The 23,077-nt window shown below is 43.2% G+C and overlaps 2 protein-coding genes across 2 annotated transcripts in view; one reads left to right on the forward strand and one right to left on the reverse strand.

The window, feature by feature from the left end:
• Positions 1 to 14,058, forward strand: part of mrps35 (mitochondrial ribosomal protein S35) — a 41,347-nt gene extending 27,289 nt beyond the window's left edge. Inside the window, exons 5-8 of the mRNA XM_084335634.1 lie at positions 1,653 to 1,792; positions 5,782 to 5,891; positions 6,729 to 6,798; positions 13,414 to 14,058. Of these exons, the coding sequence (XP_084191760.1) occupies positions 1,653 to 1,792; positions 5,782 to 5,891; positions 6,729 to 6,798; positions 13,414 to 13,677 (584 nt within the window). The 3' untranslated portion in view covers positions 13,678 to 14,058. The remainder of the gene's footprint in view (positions 1 to 1,652; positions 1,793 to 5,781; positions 5,892 to 6,728; positions 6,799 to 13,413) is intronic.
• Positions 14,059 to 19,297: 5,239 nt separating this feature from the next.
• The window catches only part of tead4 (TEA domain transcription factor 4), a gene marked incomplete at its 5' end in the record, with an annotated part of 31,081 nt that continues 27,301 nt past the window's right edge, over positions 19,298 to 23,077 (reverse strand). Inside the window, 2 exon segments of the mRNA XM_084335262.1 lie at positions 19,298 to 20,617; positions 22,595 to 22,747. Of these exon segments, the coding sequence (XP_084191388.1) occupies positions 20,504 to 20,617; positions 22,595 to 22,747 (267 nt within the window).

The following is a 23,077-nucleotide window of genomic DNA, read 5'->3' on the forward strand; positions in this document are numbered from 1 at the left end:
TTGAATAGGGTAAAAAAAATGTACCGTACTAACGGATATCACCATGAAACTTCCCAAATTGATTGCTAACATCAATACAATTGTTTTATGTTTAAATATGCAAATGAGGCACTATCTGATTAAATATATGCTGAATTGATTTTTTGGAGTGCAGCTGAACTTTAAACTTCCAACATTCTAACGACAACTGGCAACTTTAGAATGTATAAATTAAGCTTTAGTTAGCCAGCGATTTTGGGAGAGCACAGAGATATGCTATGGCAGACAAAACACTACTGCTTGCTATGACACACTCACCCCTAGTGCAGACAGTGCGGTGGTCATGCCTCTACCCACCTGCTTGCTATGACACAGCCTCGACTCGGATCTCGTCATTGAGACAACATTGATGAGGTCGTTGAAGACCACTGGAGGTATGACACGTGGAAGTGGAATGTCTGAAGAGCAGAGAGCGCTTTGGATTAGGTTAGATTTGAGTAGACTTTTAGTATATTATTTACCATGACCAATGGTACCAGAATCCATTGAAAAACATTTTGTTGCAATTTCTTTGAGGTTCAACCATATATTGACCCGTCTACTAGGGCTGGGCAATATTATGGAAGAAAAATCAATGAAATAGCCTAATCGATTAAGTGCATAGTAATGAGAAGCATGATACCATGTCAAACTGAGACAAATTTTCAATTGACATTCTCAAGTATTTCAGATATTCTTGTGAAATCTGACTTAATATTACATTTTTGTATCATTCATCTTTGGAACAAAATTTGCTCACAATTGACAACATACAAAAAAAAACTAACAGTAGGACATAATGGCAGCTTATACTAATACAAAACAAATATCTTGGACCATACTAGTCTTTCTTTAAAAAAAAGAAAATGTTTAAAATATTTGTATTGATCTTTCTCATTTTTAACACACAGACCAGCCATACCTGTCTAATTTTGACTTATTGCCATTACCAGAGATTGTATTCCTGTCTTTAACACATTTCATGTGCATAGGTGTGTAAAGTGTATCTGTTGGTAGATCTCGGCCTACCTTTCACACGGCCATTGGTGTTGAAAAGGGTTGGAAATGTGCTCCATGTAACTTGAAAGTCACTAGGCATAGGTAATTTACCCTTCACTGTTGTTTATATTCATTAACATTATAGTATTGCTCTACTGCAAGGCATTCAAATGTGTGCACCCAACTGAATGACGTGCAGGCCTTGTAGTAGAGTGTTGGCTAAAGTCAGTGGTTTTCAGAAGGCCGAGTTACATTATCCCTAGCAACCTTCAAAACAACCTTCAAGTCTTGTGGAGTATCTTCCACCCCTTTTCAACATCAACGTCAGTGTGAACAGCGTTTAGTAAGGTAAGCTGATCTAGCATGCACACACCGTATACACCTGCGGACATCAAATTAGTTAAAGATGGGGGCAATCTCCGGTAACGGCGTGTAGTCAAAATGGACCTGTCTCAAACCCTGCCCTCTTTTCTTGATCCTCCAATCACAACTGTCGCTTACCTCGGACAAACCAAGTTTGTCCGAGGTAAGCGACAGTTGTGATTGGAGGATCAAGAAAAGGGGCAGGGTTTGAGACAGGTCTATTAGACTGGTTGTATGGTCCTTTAAAGTTCACAAGGGTTCTGTCTGCTCAGCGTTCTGTACAGAGTGGCCCTCAGCCCTGGCCACAGATGACACGTGCGATGAGCACTTCCCCATCAAAGTGGAGAGCGCTGACTACCTGTCTGCTGGCACATCGGTCAGAAACCCGGCCGCCCGTGTAGTTCATCTCAAAGTGAGTGTCCCCCGCCTTACCCTTTTTGATTCTATGTTGTCTCCTATGTTTTAGATTAAAGGTGCTGTAAGTGGTATTTTTTTGTTAAAGGTTATGTTATGGTCTACATGTTAGAATAATATCCCTAAATTCCGATAGCCATCACGGGATATAAAAGGTTTGGTCAGTAACATGGGTCTCCCAGTCCCTCCACTCTGCAGTAAACAGAAAATAAATGTTCTGGTATCCCTTCCCACTTTATCCAATCAGGAGAGAGAACTCCACACTGCAAAGATGGTAAGGAATAAGAACTAGTTTTAAGCAAATATGTGCTTGAAACAAGTCAAATAATCTGCCAGTGCAGTAAGCAAATCTGGCTTGGCAAGATTTCTTGAAATAAGAACAAATATTTAGGGTTCTCTCTCCTGATTGGATAAAGTGAGAACGAGATACCAGAATATTTATGTTCCATTTACTGCAGAGCGGAGGGACTGGGAGACTCATGTTACTGACCAACACTCAGTGATGGCTGTTGAAATGTAGAGCTACTTAACCCCTAATAATAATTAAAAAAAAAAAAAAAACACTTACAGCACCTTTTTAATGTCTTACCTAGGGCTACTACCTAGCTCTATTCAGAAAATCCGCCTAAAAATACATAAGTAAATGGAAGATTGCTCCACTTCTACAAGGTCCATTTGCATGTTCTTGGTATCTAGGGACATCTATGGATCTCAGGGAATGTATTCCCAGTGTCATAAACATTGTCTCTGTTACTAGGCTTGAGGAAATTGTAATGAACCAAATGAGAATATAATTTCTTTTTTTCAATTTTCTTTTTTCATCTTGATGCCATGCTAAAATTTACTAAAAAAACTGAGCTCATTCAGCACCTTCTTGCGATCACGTGTCCAAAAAAATCTATTATTACTATTATTAGGATATCAAAACTTAACTAAAATTAAATAATAATAAATACAAATTACCAAGAGTAAAACAAAGTAAAAATAAAAACACCACAAAAGTCATTAGACATCCCCTTCCTCCATCTCATAGCTATCAGCTTTTTGGCTGCTGTAACGCCTGCCAGAATGATTATTTTTTGTCGTATGGATGCTGGTATATCGTGGTGATGATATATCGTTTAGAAGTAGTGTTGCTGCCGTGAGTGGAATTGTTATGTTACAAATACTTGAGAGTTTAGTTGTTATGGATTTCCAAAAATGGGCTACTGGTGGGTAGGGATGGGTACCGAATTCGGTACTTTTGAGGTACCGAACCGAAACACGTCGGTACTACCGAGTATCGAATGAAGTGAGAAACCAAAAAATATTTTTTTTTTTTTTTTTTTTTTTACATTTTTTTTACATTTTTTTTTTACTTTTTTTTTTTCATGTCAACATTCACACGCACAATATATGCTTACCTGGGATTTGACTTGATTCAACAACAAAGCAGTCGGAGCAATGACAAGCCGAAAACTGTCGAAATTGTAGTTATTTGAAGTTTGGATTTCTTTTTTTTACGACTGAGGTAGGTCAATTAAATTTCTTGAGACTAAAGTACCGAAAAAAGGTACCGTTGGGTACCGGTATCGATTCACAGGTACCGGTATCGGTTCAAATGTGAAAGGTACCCATCCCTACTGGTGGGCAATCCCAGAACATATTATGCATATAAGTGCCAGTGGCCCTAAGAGAGCACAAAGTGCACAGAGAGTCGGTCACCAGTCCCATAGCAAACCGCTTCCTATGTGTGAGGTACGTCCTATGAATATAATTAAAATTAATGTGTTGGTGATTAGGGTTGCTGGAGGCTAATGTAACATTTGTCCAAACGTCATCCCAGTCAAACTCAGGGTCTAACCCTGGGATGTCCCCTTGCCAGACTGTATCTAATGTAAATGTTTTGTATGTGGATTTCATTAAAAGTGTATACAAATCTGAGACAAACCCTCTTGTGGTTGTCCTCTCACCGATAAGCCTGACAAAAGGGTGTGGGTGCAACGCCTGAGCCCACGGCACACCGTGAGCCCTGCGCACAGACCTTAGTTGCAGGTAGAGGAAGAATGATTCGCTGGGTAGATCATAAAACTCTTTTAGGTCCTGAAACGCCCGAAGACCGTTTTTATCATATATCTTCCAGAGTATGAACTCCCCTCCTCTCCCATTGAGGAATATTAACAGGTTTGTGCCCAACAAGTATCTTGGGCCCAGTCGAGGAGATCCCAATGGCCGTTGGCGTCACCATGCCTCGACCCACGGCTCGCTTACTTGTCATATCCAAACCAAAAGCTGCTGAGGTCAGGCAGACGCCTGCGAACCCCAGCTACTAGGACAGAGAGGCTTAGGCTCAGCTTCTTCCCCCAGGCCATCAGAGCCTTGAACTATGAACATTGAGTGCCACAGAACACTGAACTATCCACACACAAGCACACATGAGCACACACGACACGCACGCTGTGCACGCTCACACACTAGCAGCCACTTTAACACTTTAACATGAGCGGGCACACACTCATGCCGCACACACCCACTTATGGCCAAAAGGAAAGGCCACTTTAAATTAGTATAACAACAGTAACAGTGTATTGCACTACCAAAGCTACCTAGCATGTCCTATATGCTCTGTAAATAACTATGTACAGATACCGAGATGTCACACCATGTTACCTGTTACCTGTTTATTGCACAATGTTTTTATTGGATTCTATTATATGTTGTACCACTGTATTGCACATCGTTGCGGGCAAGACCACCCGCATTTCATTGTATACTTGTATGCCGTGACAAATAAAACTCTTGACTTGACTTGACTTGACTTGAGATACTCTATGAACTCAAATAAAAACCAAAAATAAAGACTATGGGGGTAGAAGTGTGTTTTTAAGAGTGTTTTGGGGAGCTGATCTGAAACCCGTCTTAACCCATGCCGCCTCTAGCTCCGCCCCCTCCGTGTGACCTTTTCTAAAGAGATCTCCATTGTCAGTTGATGGATACAATAACACTCCTCTAACGTTCATAGTCTCCAGTCAATAAAACCGCTTCCATAACTTCATCCAGGACGAGCTTAACGCTACATGTTTACAATAGATCTCGATCACATGTGAGGCTGTTTTGAAGCGGAACGCCCAACCGTCATTTCCCCCCCTTGGTAGAATGATATTTTTGCCATTAATCACCGGCCATCTGCTCCACTGACACTTTCCCTTTGGATTACATCGGTGAGGAATTATTTAGTCATTAATCCTAGTGGATTAGGCGGAATAAAAGATAGATTGCAGGGTAAATCCCATAGAGCCAGGCAGGGGTCTGGATGCAGCGGAAATGGACTAAGCACAACCGTCATCCGAGCCCAGTCCTCCATCCTCACGCCGGACCCATATTGTTATGTATACAACATTGTGTTATGTATGAATGTAGTGACACATGGCTCTACTCTATAGCAATTACTATCTACCCACAGCGGTCTCTTGCCAGTGCAGGTTGTGCAAGCTCACAAATACAGCCGGGCGCTATAGAAGACATTAATGTTGCCTTTTTTAAATTGTATATATGGACATATCCTACGACGTATCATGCTGTTGTGCTCAGAAAACATTCAAAATAATCCAATTGTTCAGCACATTTAACTGCATGGTAATCTAAAGAGTGATATCAAACAAAACCAAAATAAATCGCATTTTCAAATGGTACTCTGATGTCATTTTGTAAGACATCTGAGTTCATATGTGTAATTTTCACTACATCTCGATTGAAGACGACACTAAGAGCACATTCTTATGTACAGCGATGGTCTGAGTGAGAAGCTGCAGGGCAGTGATGATGGCTACACGCATACTGTGCAGTCACACCTGAGAAGCACCCAGTACATCCACAGTGTTGCTGTTCAAGGGCAGTTCAATGGTAGTTGCGTAGGGAGAGGGAAGATAATTCCTCCTCCACTTTCCCCTCCCAGATATTAGCCTTTTGTCGTTGACTATAATATTGTGTCATTCATTATTGTTCCAGGTAAAGGTCTCCAGTTTGAACATGGATGATCACGCCAGGAAGAAGATGCGGAAATTGGTCGGGGATAGACGCTGCAAAGAGACCGATGTCATCACCATCAAAACTGATAGGTAAACACTGAAGGGAGAGAGTGTGTTGAGGTTCGACCAATATGGGTTTTTCAGGGCTAATACTGATTATTAGTGAATCAAGGAGGCTGGCAATTTGGATATTCAATTGCAGTAAATGTGAAAATGTTTCTGTCAAAATTTACACCAACACAAATCCACACACAGACCCGTCTGTAAAAAGGCACTTCACAGATGAACAATGCAGATTTACAGTATGTTGCACATAATCTCACTGTTTTGCACATATTAATTTAGTTTGACAGTTAATGAGCGTAAATCAATTTAAATATGGCCACCAGTGATGTCATCAGAGGACACTGAATCCTTGTGTTGGCAATGAAATTATGTAGATGAAAAAATAGCAATCTCTATTGCAATCCTTATCTCTGTTTGTTCATCTGCATCATTTCATTGAGTTGTAATGAACACCGCCCTCGCCCACGCAGCCCCCGTCCGCAGGTCACAGCTCTGCTGCGCTCGGCAGTCAATCAAGCAGCGGGGGGGGGGGGGGGGGGGGGGGGGTGGAGAGAAGCAGACATGCAGCAAGAGCAAGGCGCCTGAATATTAATCTCATCACATCATTACAATTCGATCAGTAACATTTTGTCAAGTTCGATCGATTCTGGGGGGGGGGGGGGTGACAGCCCTAGTGTGTTTGTCCTTATTTTCCCATCCTCAAATGTTCCCACGAGGCACGGAATTGTGGCTGTGTTCATTAAACCTTTAAGATATATTAGATTATGAACAAAATCATGCAAATGTATTTCTTCACTCATATTTGCCATATAACAAATCTTAACACACACCCCCCCCCCCCCCCCCCCCCCCCTCTACCAGCTGCCCTCTGAGACGGCAGAATTATGACTACGCCATGTACCTCCTTACTGTCCTCTACCACGAGTCTTGGGTAAGTTCAGCTTATCACTTCTCCTCCTCTCTGTTTTAAAAAGAGACATGCAATACTCTCCGGCGCTGTGGACTGCTATGACCTCAGCCAAACCTTTTTCAAATGCATTGAGGTCATAGTCATAGTCACCGTTAATTGGTGATTAATTTATGGTCTGTCGGTGCCAAAGAAACGGATACTGTCGACTACCTCACTTGCCACTCAGTATAGCGGCTAGACGGATGGGTGGGCAGGCCGTTCCATCACTGTCCAGGACACCGCAGGCCGGACTGTCGGTTGATACCTGATACGGTTTGGTCAGCTGTCGTGGTCAAGGTTTTGGATACACAAAAGGCCTTTGTTTAGCGGGTCTTTCCTGATGCCTTTCAACCAAGCTATGAATATTTCAGGGCTTTGCCATTAACAGATGAACCCCCCCCCCCCCCCCCCGCCTTACTTCCTCTGGCCAACCTTAGCTAGGGTTCGCTGAGACACCTGTGCCTTTTCCATGGGTCAGTTCACTCTCTTCCATCTCCCATCACCTAGTCTCTGTCTTTTGTTTATCTGTCTTTCCACTTCCAATCCATTCAGCGAGAGTGTATTTGTCTTCTGGCACCGTCCCGTGCCAGCCGCCCAGTGTCACTTTCTTTTTAGTCTGTTTACCATTTGAAGAGGTTGTTTGTGATCAGATGGAAGATGAGATCTCATGCCCCCCTCCCCCCCCCAGTAGGGCGGTGGATCTCAAGACCCACACAGAGTGATGCCTGGTCGCCACCCTCCCAACATGGTTAAACACAGAGCGGATGATGACCTTTGACACCAAACAATAGGGTTGGGTATTCGAGTGGTGCTGGTCCCAACATGGTCCGTACTACCCAGATGGATCCCGATGCGTATTATGTTGCCTTGTTTTGGTGACGCACCTTATGCATAACGATCATCCATTGACCGTATTCCACCCTGAGGTGTGGAAAGGAATCTCAACCGGAGCATGACATAAGAGCAAAATGATTTTTTTGATCCACTTTTCTTTTTTCTTTTCAATTTAGTCGTGCCAATTCCCCCCTCCCCTGTCTTGATCGTTGCTCGCATGTGCCCCCCACTGGTCGGTCGTAGGGAGGGTTGAAGAATCTATCGCATGTCCCCTCCGATACATGCGGAGTCAGCCAGCCACTTCTTTTCACCTGCCAGCGTGGACTCTCATCGGCGAGGTGTAACTTGTGGGAGGCTCACACTGCCCTCGACATCTCCTGTCCTTTCTGTGCAGGCGCCCTGACCGACCTGTAGGAGTCGCTGTTTACAACGACCAGATTACCACCCATCGACTCCCCTCCCGCTGACTCTGCCAATTGAGTCAGTATGACGGCTGGCCCAATCCGGAGGCAACGCTGACAGCCGGATTCGATACCGGTGTCCCACGCGTTGGTGACGAGCGCTTAGACCGCTGCGCCACCCAGCCGCCACCCCCCCCCCCCCCCGCCCTTTTAAGAATGTTTCTACGGTACCCCCTGCACAGTGTTTCAGCAAACCTCTGAAAAGTCAAATAGTGTATTACTCAGCTGTAAGAGTTGTACCCTTCCTGCTGACTTGTCGTACAGAACTTGTAAGTAGCTTTGGATAAAAGCGTCGGCTAAATGACTAAATGTACTGCTAATAATAATAATACTACTGCTAGTAGTTCCTGTTAAAGACGCATGCAGTAGCACTGTAGAAGTGATGCAACATTGTTACAGTAGTTTACATTTTTTATTTTTATTTATCAAGGTCCCGTCTGGCCCATTGAGAAACATGAGAAAGGAAAATTCCACTCGTATGTATGTTCCCTAAGTGTGAGGCGGAAAAAGTACTGTGGAATACACTAGCAGTACTCTGTGTGACTGGTGAGGCATACGGAATGCCATCCGTATGCCGGAGTGACCTCAGGTGTGCTTTGAGATTTGGCTTAATGTTTAAAGTGTCAAACAAAACTATTACAATTCATAAAATAAGCTTTAGTGAGCTGTTGGTCAGAATTTCACCAAAGTGAATTTCTTTAGAATAGAAAATAATCTGTTTGTTTACCTCTCAAGGTCTCTTACAGACACAAACATGTGGTAATATCTCATCCGGGTTTGGCCGGCCGTTATTTATGATCACATAAGGCTTTGTATTATTGTTTTGGTAAATGGACTGCATTTATATAGCGCTTTTATCCAAATCGCTTCACAACTTATGCCTCACATTCACCCATTCACTCACACATTCACACACACTCACACAGACGATGGAGGCAACCATGCAAGGTGCCAACATGCTCATCAGTTAGGGGTTAAGTGTCTTGCTCAAGGACACTTCGACACACTGCTGGGATGAGCCGGAATCGAACTGGGAACCTTCAGATTACCAGACGACCGCTCTACCTCCTGAGACAGTTTTTTCCAGCAATAAAATAAATGTGGGGGTGCCTTGAATTTAGCTGTGAAATGTCCAAAAGGTTAGAGCCACAAGTCTACAGTACATGTTAATCTCCCATTATTCTTTTACTTTTTTTGAATATTTTTTTTTACTCCCAGCTCCTATGGAAGTTATTTTAATTCCCTCTTCCTTGGTGACATTTATATAAGAGCAAACAACATTCTACAGCACCTTCTAGTGGGGAATTTACCTATCTCAAACCCTGCCCTCTTTTCTCGATCCTCCAAAGAAGGCAGGCTTTGAGATGGGTCCATTGAGCTCTTTCTTGGGGTGAGAGACTAAGCCCATTAGGGAGGCTTCAGGGGGCAAAGGTACGGCAAACGGCAGCTTCTGACATTTCCCCTCAGCCGGGGGGGGGAAACGACATACCCCCCTATCAGATGTTGACCCTGATACTCATTTAGATTAAGCTGACCATACCACACCTGAGAAATCCTCCACTGGGTCTCCAGCGCAGGTGCTAATCATGTTGAAAGTACAGCCACATGGCAACTACCGTAAATTACTCACCCATTGTCTATCTTTAGTGGCTATTTTGGTTACAGTTTAGCCACGAGACAAATTTCCCTTTTTTCGGGAATTGCGTCTTGAGCCGAGAAGCGTCCACTTCCCTTTTGGATGCACAATGGAAGGCACAGTGCTGACCAGCAGACTTGTGGAAGCTGTGAGAGTGGAGTGGTGCTCGGGTAGTAATGCTAGCCCACAAAGAGGCCGATTGTTGGTGACCGCTGAGGTGATTTTTATCTCAGCCACTCAGGGAGACAGACTCTGCCTGCTAATTCCACTGTGTGCTACTCCAGGGGCAGCGTTCGCGCCGGTTGCGTCGCTGCCGCTAAACACAGAGGAGGCTACCGCTAGAGGCACTTATGTCACGCCATGCTCAACATTACCCTTAATTTAACGGGCCCCTATTGTAAGAATGGCCTTTTCCTGTGTTTTGCATAGTTTTTTTTTACACAATGAGCAGTAACACTGATAAAATGTCAAATGTATGTATGTATGTATGTAGTGCAGTTTCTGCAATACATTTAAGCTGCGACGATGAACCCTTCCTATTGAAACAAGCCATTCGGAATTGCAGCGACACAGCGGCAATCGATTTGTGGTCCTTGACTTGTGCATCTCCATTTTTTTTTTTTTTCAAGCAAGAAAAACATGGCAGCTTGCTTGTAAACTTTCTCTTTTTCCACGGTTAACTAAATATGTAACTTTCTGGCAATATTTTAAGCAATAAATAGGACATGCAGTCCTGGAGTGTTTTCCTCTATATGCATCTAGCAGCGGCAATACGCCTCTGCTGAAATTAAAGCCACTTTCCCCGCCTAGTAAACGGCCTTGTAAACATGACTCGCTTTGATAAACTCATTTGAAATGCTATTGTGTCCTTTTGCTTTACAAGCAAAGTTCCTTCAGCAACGTATATTATTTTATTATTATATTATTATTATAATGCTCCGTCTTATCTCTCTTATCTTGTATTTTGTGCATATCCAGGTAATGGACCTGTCTCAAACCCTGCCCCTTTTCTTGATCCTCCAATCACAACTGTCGCTTACCTCGGACAAACTTGGTTTGTCCGAGGTAAGCGACAGTTGTGATTGGAGGATCAAGAAAAGAGGGCAGGGTTTGAGACAGGTCTATTTCACACAGTAAAGCATATAAACAAGAAACTCTGTGCTTACCTGATCATATCAGCACAACGATTATAACAACACAAGCACCTGATAATGTCGGCACACCGATTATAACGCAACAAATAATTTAGGTGTTAGATGGAAGGTAGATGGATTCAGGAATACGCAAGGAAACATATCTGTGAAACAAACAACATTTGGAAGATCCATCTTGATGTTTTCACTTTGGTAAAGGTATAGGCTACTAAATTATTCCCATAGTATTCCACATGCACAGATTTGTTTATCTCCTCTTCCTGGAGGCGTGCCTTAGTATGCGCGAGAGTATTCTATAGGTTGTGTCTTGGGAAAACTGTCCATTTCAAAGACTGCTACAGATTCCCTCAGTCTTAATTTATCATTCTCAATTTAAGGTATTAAAAGGTCTTGCATTTCATTTGCACAGGTACTGTATACACATTTTTGGGGGCACCAAAAAAATCAGGAGATGAAAGTATATTCAATGTTTTTGTATTCAAGACGTTGTTTTTTGCTGTAGTGGTATTAAAAAGGTCTTCGCGTCTTACATTTAACTTGTTGAAACCTGCAGATACCCTGATATTATTTGGAAGAAATGTCATAAATAGAAGTTATTCTATCAATGAAAAATCAAGTAAATTAATGAACACTAGGGATGCTCGATATTGGCTTTTTTACCGATACCGATATTCCGATATTGTCCAACTCCAATTTCCGATACCGATATCAACCGATACCGATATATGCAGGGTTTCCCCCCCAAAAAACGGAATAATTTCAGGTAACTAATAATTTCACTGGATGCATTCAAAAGGCTTTCTAAATGTAAGCATTATCTGTGCAAAATATGATCATTAAAAAAGTTAAAATGAACATTTTAAACCAACATGCATACTTTTGACAATAAATAAAATAAGAATTGGTTCTTACTTGCTTGCCTGGGTAAATAAAGGTTAAATAAATGTTTAAAAAAAAAAAAAAAAAATTGTTATTGTTTTTTTTTATTTTTTTACCAATACCGATATTTTCCGATATCACATTTTACTGCCGATATCGGCCGATAATATCGGTCGGCCGATAATATCGGACATCCCTAATGAACACTGTTTGATAATACGAGTGTTGTGATGCAAGTTAATTCTGGAAAAAGGGACAGTTGTGAATCATTGGAAGAATTGAATACTTAGACAAGACATTTCTCCTGCTCATTACTGTGCACAAATATGTACTTGGGTCTCAAAAGCCTGGTGCAGAGTCCGACAGACGGAAACCTCCCAGCACTGTGAACTTAAGTGCAGACAAAAATAAAATGTCTTCACCTTCCTTGCTACAACTCCATCCTAGGGGAAACACTTATCTTAATTCATATTTGATCTGCAATGCCTAGTTTGACATTTTGATCAGAATTGCCTTTGATTGTACAGCATCGCTATATATATATGATAATTATCATATTATTTGTACAATCAAGGTGGCTCGCTCATTACAAACACAGAAACAGCCTGTCGAGAACAGGACTGAAAAGGAGGCGTATGGAGGAAGCTAGAATGCATAATCCGAGTGGTATTTTCAGCAATAAACTTCAAAGGCATGTTTTGGGGACCTCCGAGATTTATATTAACTTGTTGAAAGGAGTATAATGTGTGATCTATAAGTGTAAATATCTGGTGATAAACACAATTCATACACTCTTCAATAGTGAGAACAGGTGGTCATTGGGCTCTAAGCAAGTCTGTCATCATTAAATTTTCATTCTGTGGGCTGAACTCTTTGTAGATGGATGGAATGACAGACATGGTGTCACAACTGTTAACACTTCATTATTTACTTATTCCTCAAGGAAATGGTAGTGCTTATGCAGTATTAAATACATCCTAAACCTCATTTAAAGTTAAACATTCATATATTAGGGTAATGTGCAGATGTTAACTTGCTGTACAGAACCAGTTGTTACAGATGGGCAGTGACTTTACTAAAACTATCCTTTTGATTTTAGTAGGCCACAATCATTGAAAAAGAAACTCCTAGCCGCAAGTCCCAGCCATAATCCTCTGCCCTCACCAAACAGTAGGTCTTGGACCTTATTCAATCTGGATCTTATGGAGCAGATATGTATAGTGGTAATGATGGTCATTAACTTTCAAAAAACACCTGGGGCTCTATGGCCCCCTGCTTTAAGCTGCCGGACAATGGACCTTTTGTTCTCCAGGGAATGCGATGACAGCTAGACGGGCTGTGGAGGAGAGTACCACATAGAGAAACATTATCTGTGTGAGAGGAGCATCAAAGGAAATGTGAGGGGAGACCAGGGAACCCCAGAACTGACCTCTTACCATACCCAATTCTAAATTCAATAGGGCCAATTGGGTATCCCTAGGGCCTAGGGGATGCCTTTTCTCAGCATGTTCTTAAACTTCCATCGTTATCGCTGAGGACCACCAGACGGATCAATCTTCCACAGCGTTTGAGTAAAGTAATCTAGTTAATGTTTTCCTGTTTAATTCTTTTTTTTTTTTTTTTATATATACAGAAAACAGAACCCTGGGAGGCCGAGAAAACTGTGGCAGATATGGAAGAATACAGCTGGGAGGACAGCCCATCCCAAAAGAATATCTTGAATTTGCTTGTGCGCATGAAGGTCTCTGGGGAAGGGGAGGCAGTGAGAGAGGAGCTACTGGGAAGAGCGGAGGTCCAGGAGTATAAGGACTCGGTCACCAGACTGAAGAATGAGGGTGACAGCGAGAGCACCACACTACAGTACAGAGATGCTGTCAAGAAACTATTCAACTTGTAACACAGCTTGGATACCTGTCGGCTATTGATATTAGCAAACGCACAACAGGAAATAAACTTGGGTCAGTTTAGAATGTTTATGTTGTCAAATTTAAACCGTCTATCTTCATGTACACATTCACACAGAGCATTAGACCCGTCATAAAGGTCTGATGTTTGGACAATGGACACCACGTAACCCGTAACCCAAACAACACCTTACTGTATAAATATTTGTTCTGATGTACATCAGGATATCACATGACTTGTGGTATTATACTGTATGTAGTATTTATTTACAAAAAGTAGACTTCTACCGTCATGCAAATGTTTAATATCATTGTTTAATGAATGACTTATGTGAAAATGATATTCACTTGCCAATAAAAGTCTTTTCTTAGTTTGGAGGTTTTGTGATGTTCTTTTGTATAATAAACAAGCCTTTTTATTATTATTTATATACTTTAATATAACGTGAGGTCCATTCCAACCATCCACTTCCATCTTACTCTTGTCACCATTTGGACAAAGCGGATGCATTCAGTGACAGGCAGTTGAAAAGCACCAAACCTTCTTTAAAACGGCTTTGGTCTGTGGTCCATGCAGTTCTAGGTCGGGAGGTAACCCAACGCCCTGCGGAGATGTTCTGGACGGGGGCAGAACATAATGCTGCTGGCCACAAGACTAAAAACCCAAGACATTACCGCCACCATCCCCACAAAGCACAGTGTTTTTCTGCAGAAGTCCGAACAACCCTGGGTTTGTTACTCTTAGCATTTCTTGCTTGGAAGCCCCCATCAGTGCACTTAGGAGCAGGCTGGACACTGGGCAGAGTCCATGAGGTTTGGCATCAACATCAGTTTGAACTCATTGGAGTGCATCAAAATGTAGGTCTGCCAAATGGACAGCATATCGTCTTTCCCTGAGGCAAATTACCCCGGCCCAAACGGATCAAAAGTCATTACCTCACAAGTGAAACCGCAGTCCTCTCGAAATCTTGGGACTTTATGGTTTTGGCACGCACCAGAATTTCTGTATGTTTTTGTTCAACTGCGTTTTTGTCCTAATCCATAGGAAGTTTAACTATCCAGCTCTAGCTTGGCTGTATTTTCGTCAAACATATAGTTTTACAGCAAGTACATTTCAATCACTATTCAATTAAGATAAAGAAGTAGCAATTTCATTATGGAATTTCAAATTCAAACAGCCATATCTCTAAAGTTATCCTTGTCCTGGATTGTTTGTTAGACACATTCTAGTAAATGAATGTCTTTGGGCCAAAGGACGCTGACCCTGTGTCCCCATTTCAACAACTTTCTCTGACAATGACGTACTTTATCAGGCGCATGGAGCCCCCCTTCCCCCTCCAGGTGGTCCTGTAGCGTCCCTTCCTCTTCCTCCGACCCCTCCAGCTCACCACCACCAGGATGGAGCAGCAGCAGCTCAGCAGCACCGTGACACAGGTTACCACGGCCACCAGCACGGTGTGAGCAGCCACATGCCAGCCGGATCCCAGTGCCCCCAGGGTGTCCTCTCCGCTGCTGCCCAGACCTACCTCACTCCCTGCAGTGTGGTTCCTCCCCAGATAGCCCTTAGTGTCATTGGGGTGCTGCTTGCTAATCTCCATGTTGGCCATAAGGGCCTTGGAGGTTAGAGAGCTGGTGGAATGAGGCGAGCTGCTGGTGGCTACCTGAGAGATGGTGGAGGTGAGATGTTGGGTAGGGGTGGGGGTGAGATGTTGGGTAGGGGTGGGGGTGACGGACTGTGCGGTTGCCGTAGGCTCCTTTGTGGCGGAAAAAGCGGGAGTGGTGTGGGCAGTGTAGGGGGAGCGGGAGGAGGTTGTGTATGGGGGAAGAGGCATGGTGGTGGTTGGTAGTGGGGTAGAGGTGATGGTTGGTAGTGGGGTAGAGGTGGTGGTTGGTAGTGGGGTAGAGGTGGTGGTGGGGGTTGGTAGTGGGGTAGAGGTGGTGGTGGGGGTTAGTAGTGGGGTAGAGGTGGTGGTGGGGGTTGGTAGTGGGGTAGAGGTGGGGGTTGGTAGTGGGGTAGAGGTGGTGGTGGGGGTTGGTAGTGGGGTAGAGGTGGTGGTGGGGGTTGGTAGTGGGGTAGAGGTGGTGGTGGGGGTTGGTAGTGGGGTAGAGGTGGTGGTGGGGGTTAGTAGTGGGGTAGAGGTGGTGGTGGGGGTTGGTAGTGGGGTAGAGGTGGGGGTTGGTAGTGGGGTAGAGGTGGTGGTGGGGGTTGGTAGTGGGGTAGAGGTGGTGGTGGGGGTTAGTAGTGGGGTAGAGGTGGTGGTGGGGGTTGGTAGTGGGGTAGAGGTGGGGGTTAGTAGTGGGGTAGAGGTGGTGGTGGGGGTTGGTAGTGGGGTAGAGGTGGTGGTGGGGGTTGGTAGTGGGGTAGAGGTGGTGGTGGGGGTTGGTAGTGGGGTAGAGGTGGTGGTGGGGGTTGAGGTGGTGGTGGGTGTTAGTAGTGGGGTAGAGGTGGGGGTTGGTAGTGGGGTAGAGGTGGGGGTTGGTAGTGGGGTAGAGGTGGGGGTTGGTAGTGGGGTAGAGGATGTGGTGCTGGTTGGTGGTGGAGTAGAGGTGGGTGTTAGTAGTGGGGTAGAGGTGGTGGTTGGAGTTGGTGGTGGGGTAGAGGTGGGGGTTGGTAGTGGGGTAGAGGTGGTGGTGCTGGTTGGTAGTGGGGTAGAGGTGGTGGTGCTGGTTGGTGGTGGAGTAGAGGTGGGGGTTGGTGGTGTGATGGTGGCGGCCGCATGGGCCGTCCCCAGGACCAAAGGTGCTGTTAGAAAGCTTGACAAAACGGTCGTAGTTGTAGGAAGCGTTGTAGGCTGACCAGTGCTCTGCGATGTGGTGCTGGTGGTGAGGGCTCTTGCTGTGGCAGGGGGTTTCGCAGTGGGTGCTGAAGTCAGAGGCAAGGCAGGGGGAAGGGGTGGGCGGTTGAACTGGCGCTTGTCTGAAGCCAGGGGCTCTGAGGCGTTGACTCTAGTGAAGAGGTGAGGTAACACACGCACATTGGACGTGAAGTACTTCCCAAACACCAACAAATCTGGGTCCACACCTAAGACATAAAACCATGCATGACTTAGTTCCATTTGTTATAATCTTATATGAGGCAATATAATACAACTAAAGCAGACTGGTTACACTCAATGACATGACAAATCACAGCAATAGAAACATGAGGGACTGACATAAAGGGTTCATGAGGCATTATTATCATTATCATTATTCACTGGAGACTCACCCTTGGTGATATTGTAAAGAATAACGTTTCCCCTGTGGCTGAGAATGCAGCTCTCCAGTGTAGGGCAGTGGAGGTGGAAACAGTTCACGTTTTCTTGAATGGCGTCATAGTGGAATATTGCCAGATTACAGGAAACTATAAATGCAGAGAAAAGAGACGGTCAGTGCGGGACGCACCTGTGTAGGCTTTGGCATCCGCGCCCGCATTATAGCCAACTCCTGGGATAAGTTAAATGAAAAGAATGCCATACACCGGCCGTACTGACTTGTAGGCCTGTTTTCTTTCTCAAATTATAATAGGCTAGTTGATGAATGAAAAGAAGAAAAGCAACTCACAATTTCTTGTAAGGCAACACGTCCGGCTACATTTCAGAGCCGTCTCCTCTTGATAACACCTCAGAAGCTGCGCGCCTCTCCTCTGAGATTCCTCAACATCGATGAAAATCCCAGGGAAACGGCGAATCCAACAGTTCTTATAGTAAGAAGTCGGTGAACACCTCGACTCAGTGTGGCACGCCAAACTCAAAATCGTTAGCAAGCCCCATGGAACATTCATTGCGCGTAATGTAAATCACACCATGTTAATAAATGACAAGTTAAAGACAGAATGGACATGTCGGATGTATCTGAGAAGCATAGCAGGCATGACATCAAGTGGGGTCTGGTTCTGCTGGTACCGCTCTCTCTCCCCCAGGTGTGTCACACAGCTACGCACCTGGACTGGAGGAGGTGGAGACAATGACATGGCTGTGCGTAATGTAATGCGTAGTGAGTGTCCACGCCGCACCAAATAGTTCACTGAAGAAGGGTTCGATAGCCTACAATACACCTGCACTATTACGGCTGCCCGGCTGCCCAACAGACTTGAGATGACGTTTGGTAACATTACAGATAATAACATTACAGATAATGAATTACTTCTCATCCTATTTATTCTTTATTTGTAGGCTAACCCCCTAAAGTAAGTGTCACATAATAGTTTGTTATTTCAACAGCAAATTACCCCATATCCTCCCTGAGGATTATTCCCTGTCATATAAAGGCTACGAAAATGACTCAAGCCAATACACCTGCATGGGTTTAATAAATTAACCGTCACTGGGCAGAGGAGGGCAAAACACAAGTGTAGCCTACAACAACAACAACAACAACAACAACAACAACAATAACACATTCAACTCAAACCTGTGGTAAAGCTGGAGCTGCTTCATGGACACACACATAACGGGAGACTGCATGTGGATTGTGGACCCACAGTATGTCAGTATACCAGCTGTGGCCCATTCTATAGTGTATTCAGTTATATGAACCAGAACCTTATTTTAATTTAATCGTGGGTGCTCTTACAGTCAGCTTTAGCATCTCTGTAGAGATCAGCTCCCGGTTTTATATGTCGATCGTCGTTCTGGCGTTATTGTTCATGTTCACAAAATATATAGGACTGTTCAATAATGATTAAATTAAGTATATTTCCCTTTTTAAGCGACAAACAAGTGTATTTGTATATTTTTTGTTCATTCAGTTTGGAGAATCACATCACTATAGTCAGCTTGAATATAAATACCCGTACAAAAACAACGTCCTGTTTTAGAGCAGAAATCTGAGAGTGGATTACCATAATTGCAGCGAGCTGCATGGATTCCTCTAAAGGAGATGATTAGAATGAGCCTTTTGGGCCCTCGCTTTCATTGGTTCCACCGACCACCTGTATGGCTTTCTACGTCAAATGTCTTTTTTTTTTCTGGACTATTTTCGTATCACAAACAGTAGGCCTACTGTATTTGCAAATCTGGTATGTCATATATGTATAGATGTAGCAGTACTGTCTATCTGTATGTCATATATGTTACGAACGATGAATTGAAAATGGGGGACCCTGATGTAAACAAGACGAAAGTCTTTCTCTGGTCTGCATCCCCTTAACAATTGTATGTATTGAGCTGTACTGTACTGTACCCATTCTGCAATCTGTTAATAAAGTTTTCATTCATTTTCATTTCACTCTCTCTCTCTCTCTCTCTCTCTCTCTCTCTCTCTCTCTCTCTCTCTCTCTCTCTCTCTCAGCCACTTACAAGATCGCAGCTCTCCATTCTCAGATTCCATCTCTGGGAAAAGCTGAATGGCACCCAATTTAGGCTAGACAGTGTATGCAGTAGCCTACAGTGTCCAGGCTACATGAACAGAGGAGTGATGTGAATATCGACTCATAAAAGCAGCCATCGTGGACCTATACCAAGAAAAGTGTCTGGCTTGTTGTGTCCCAGTTAGATTTCACGTACATAAAAATAAAAGTGAGCACTTAACGTCAAAAACGCATAAGAACCACACAGGGCTGTTTACGTTACTGACTGCCAAGAGACTCGTAATATAACTTGCATGTTTATTGCTGAACTCAAATCACTTGAATACACTTCAAAGGGTTCATCAGCCCAATCCTGGATTTTCACTAGACCTTCCATAGACTGCTCGATTTTTAAACTAACGGCGGAAAGGACGATGCGATGACATTGCAAGACCGCCAGATGGCGACGCTCGCTTGCATTCTACAGCAGGTCTTTGACCATTAAAACAAAACCAAATTAAAGCTTGTCGGGTTGATGTGTACAGTAATGCGACCACGTGTCTTACAATGACTCAACGCAATTCACAGAAAGCAAAATCCAGTAACAGACTTATGTAAAGAAGCACTTGTATTTCCATCTGACGTACAAGTGTGCAAGACTGCAAGTTACAGTTACATCAATCTGTAATCAGTTTACAGATCGAAATCTGGTTCAAGTTAGCAGTGTTATGTGCCTTTTCTTGTAGCAAGACATTTTCATTTTCAAAAACAAACAAACAAAAAAAAAACATTACACCACAGTACAATAAACACTTAACATTAAAATATGCACAGAGGTGAATACAACAGTTCTTTTTAATAATCAATTTAGCCTCTTATTTTCATAACTTTCTTCAGAGGAGTAATGTGGCACTGTACATAATTATGTTGTTCAAATAACACAAAACGATTGGCACCGAAAACACTGATACTTTATGAATGTGCAGAGAGGATTTTTCAGTCTCCTTTCCTTTTTTCTTTCTTTCTTTTTTTTCTTCTTTTCACTGTTATTCATATTTAAAATCACTAGGTGGCGCCCTCGGGCAGCTGACCTCCTCACAAGTCCACTTAGCAAACACCGTCCCCTGCACATGCATGTGTGTGTAAAAGGGAAACTAATCAAAACAAGCACTATTAAAATGAGATGAAAAAAACAACAACAACTTTTTTTCATGCAACATCTTGTCGGCTAAATTTGGCTCCTTGGGTACAGAGGCCATATTACACCATAGTCCTTTTTATTTTTCTTCTTTTGCTTCTTATTCACACAAAGCTTGTTTCAACTCTCACTGTTCCAAATCCACCTCTTCCTCTTCCTCAACGGTAGTGTTCCCGGGCAAGCTGGCCTCAGCCAGTGCTTCCCTAGGTCCTGCCAATGACTTGTGTACGGTTGCTTTCAGCTTACAGAGGAACTATTGTCCCATCGTTTCTTTTTTTTCTTTTTTCTTTAAATGTTGTTGTTGCTCGCTGAGGTGCTCCTAGTGGTAGGTTCCGCCAGCCACAGGCCTGGTTCAGTCTTTGACTAGCCGGTAGATGTGGTGCTGTGCCCCGTGCTCGCTGGTGGACACCTCGAAGACATAGGCTATACACAGCAGGGTCTCCAGTGTGTCCCTGTTGGTTACCACCTGCAGACGGGAGCGGAAAAGAGAGCGTTAGGACACAGACGGGTGGTTCTCAACCGCTGTGAGAAAGCACACTGAGGTTTTGTTGAAATATTAAGAAAATCAACTTTAAAATATATTACATTGACTTAATTTCAATCTAATAACATCGGCCCATGAACATAATGCCCCCTCCTCCTCCACAGCTTTCCTCTTGGGGTGAATGAATGAATGTGTATATCTATTTATCAAGTACCGGTAATAACATTGGCTCATTGACTAGCAGCTATTTATAATTAATATTTTGCTATATCTCCTGCCACTATGTCTCATTTCACAGTATCTAATAATTATATGACCCTTCAAATGTTGTGTCTTGTCTAAATGTGCTGCACCCCACTGATATGGACTTTGTAGATATCGTACAGTCTACTAAAATATAGTAGGCTATAATCTGAAAACAATATCTTGGTTTAGGCCCCAATGTTTCTCCTCTTATTCTGCATATAAAGCTAACTTCTAACAGGAAACCCAGCACAGTGTGTAAGATAATCTTGTAAGAGTAGCGTAGCATTGTAACAAGCATAAAACAAGCATGTAACCTTCATCATTTCATTGTGCTCAATTGGTCCCCATATGACTGAATAGAGCACTTGTTGCGTGAAGTGTATCATTGACACATTGTGTTCAACCTCTCAAGGTCTGTGTGCATGAGTGTCTGAATCTGTGTGGTGTCCGTATGTATCTGTGTTTGTGTGCGTGCGCGCGTTGTGTGTGTGTGCACGAAGCACATGGTTAATATGAGCTAAATCAGCCCATTGAGAGGCCTAATGACATGCTGCCATGTAGTGGTCAGTGTGGGTTGAATATGGTCATTGTCCCCTGGCCAGTAGGAATGCAGCCGCCAGTGGAAAGGGACACCAGTGTCTTTGAACCCTGGTGTTGAGGACCACTCTGTTACTATGGTGATACATTCTATTACACTGTTTCCTCCTCTCTTCCCCCTGAGCCTCTTCTGGTGAGCATGCCGGGTTACTTAGAAAGAACCACAAGTGCAGCAGAACGAGCCGTCTGGACATGTTTGAAAGCAACAAAATAACAATTCATGAATTCTCGAACAAACCAAAATGGATCCCGGTATAGCTACATAGCAGGGACGGCTTTTGTTTAAGAAAAAGAAACGGTTTTGTTTTCGGACACTTCAGGAGAGCGGGTTGCCTTCAATAATGTACTTTGAATTGAAAACATCAAAATAGCACTTGGTTTCTTCAGCCACACTATATTTGATAGAAAAACATGAACAGTACAAATCTGTGAAATAAATAAAATCTGAAATGAGTACATTTGTAAGTTGTAACTAATTATTGTGAGGTCGTTTTTTGTGACGCTTTGGTAAAAAATCTTCCATTCAAAATTCGACTTCAGTAAATATATAAACTTTTTTTAATACATATTTGTTATCTTGAATGTTCTTAAATTAAAAAAATTAAAAAGGAAACATTTACGTGAAAGTCGTTGGTGTTCCAATAACGCCAAACTGTCACCAACAGCAACTGACGTCAAACAAAGAGATGAGATTCCATTTGTTGCCAATTGAATACAGTGATGAGGAAAAGAGTGGCAGCAGCGAGGAAAACCCTGTAAGTCCATTGCAAAAACATCCGCTCCAAAAGGTTCACTGCAGCGATTAGCCAACCGGAGAGCCACCAAGGTCATGTGCTCTGATATCGGTAACATATTATGTCGACACCCAGCCAACACACAAATGAAGACAACGCCCACCACTTGCAGCCTGTCTCTGATGATCACATCAACGATCAAAAACCACTGTTCATTGCTGTTGCTGAAGATTGTGTGTTATGCTGATGACCTCCTCTTATAGTCGGCAGACTTGACAAGACGTGAAAGTTACGGGTTGCAGTGGAGGGAAAATACAAAGCGTCTTAAAATAGAAATACTTGTTTTCTTTCCTTTTCCACCCCCTGGTGTTCCCGTGCATACCTGTAGGATAGTGAAGTTCTCCAGTACACTGTTCATCATGTACTTTTCTGGCAGGTGTTTGAGTTTGTGGATGAAGTTGATCATGTATTCACACAGCGGGGACCGGTGGATCCTGAAGACGTAGCGCCCATTCTCAAACCGTGCATACTCCGTCTAGGAACAGACACGACATACAATATACTGTCCATCACAACATATACCTGATATCACACAGAAAACATGAATATTACAGGATCAAATGTGAGATTTGTTGAAGGCAAACGAGGGAAATAACATATTCGCCAATTTAGCAATTTAATAGGACCATCTCTATGGGATAATCTGTATTATTACGTAATATAATTATTATATTACATATATTACAGATGATCAGTCTGATGGATTGCACAATATAAACACACACACACACATACACACACACTGTACACATATCCCTAGGTGGAGCCATCTGCCTCAATAGGTCACATAATGATTTAACACTTT

This window comes from Notolepis coatsorum, assembly GCF_963971535.1.
Source record: "Notolepis coatsorum genome assembly, chromosome: 18".
Lineage (NCBI taxonomy): Eukaryota > Metazoa > Chordata > Actinopteri > Aulopiformes > Paralepididae > Notolepis > Notolepis coatsorum.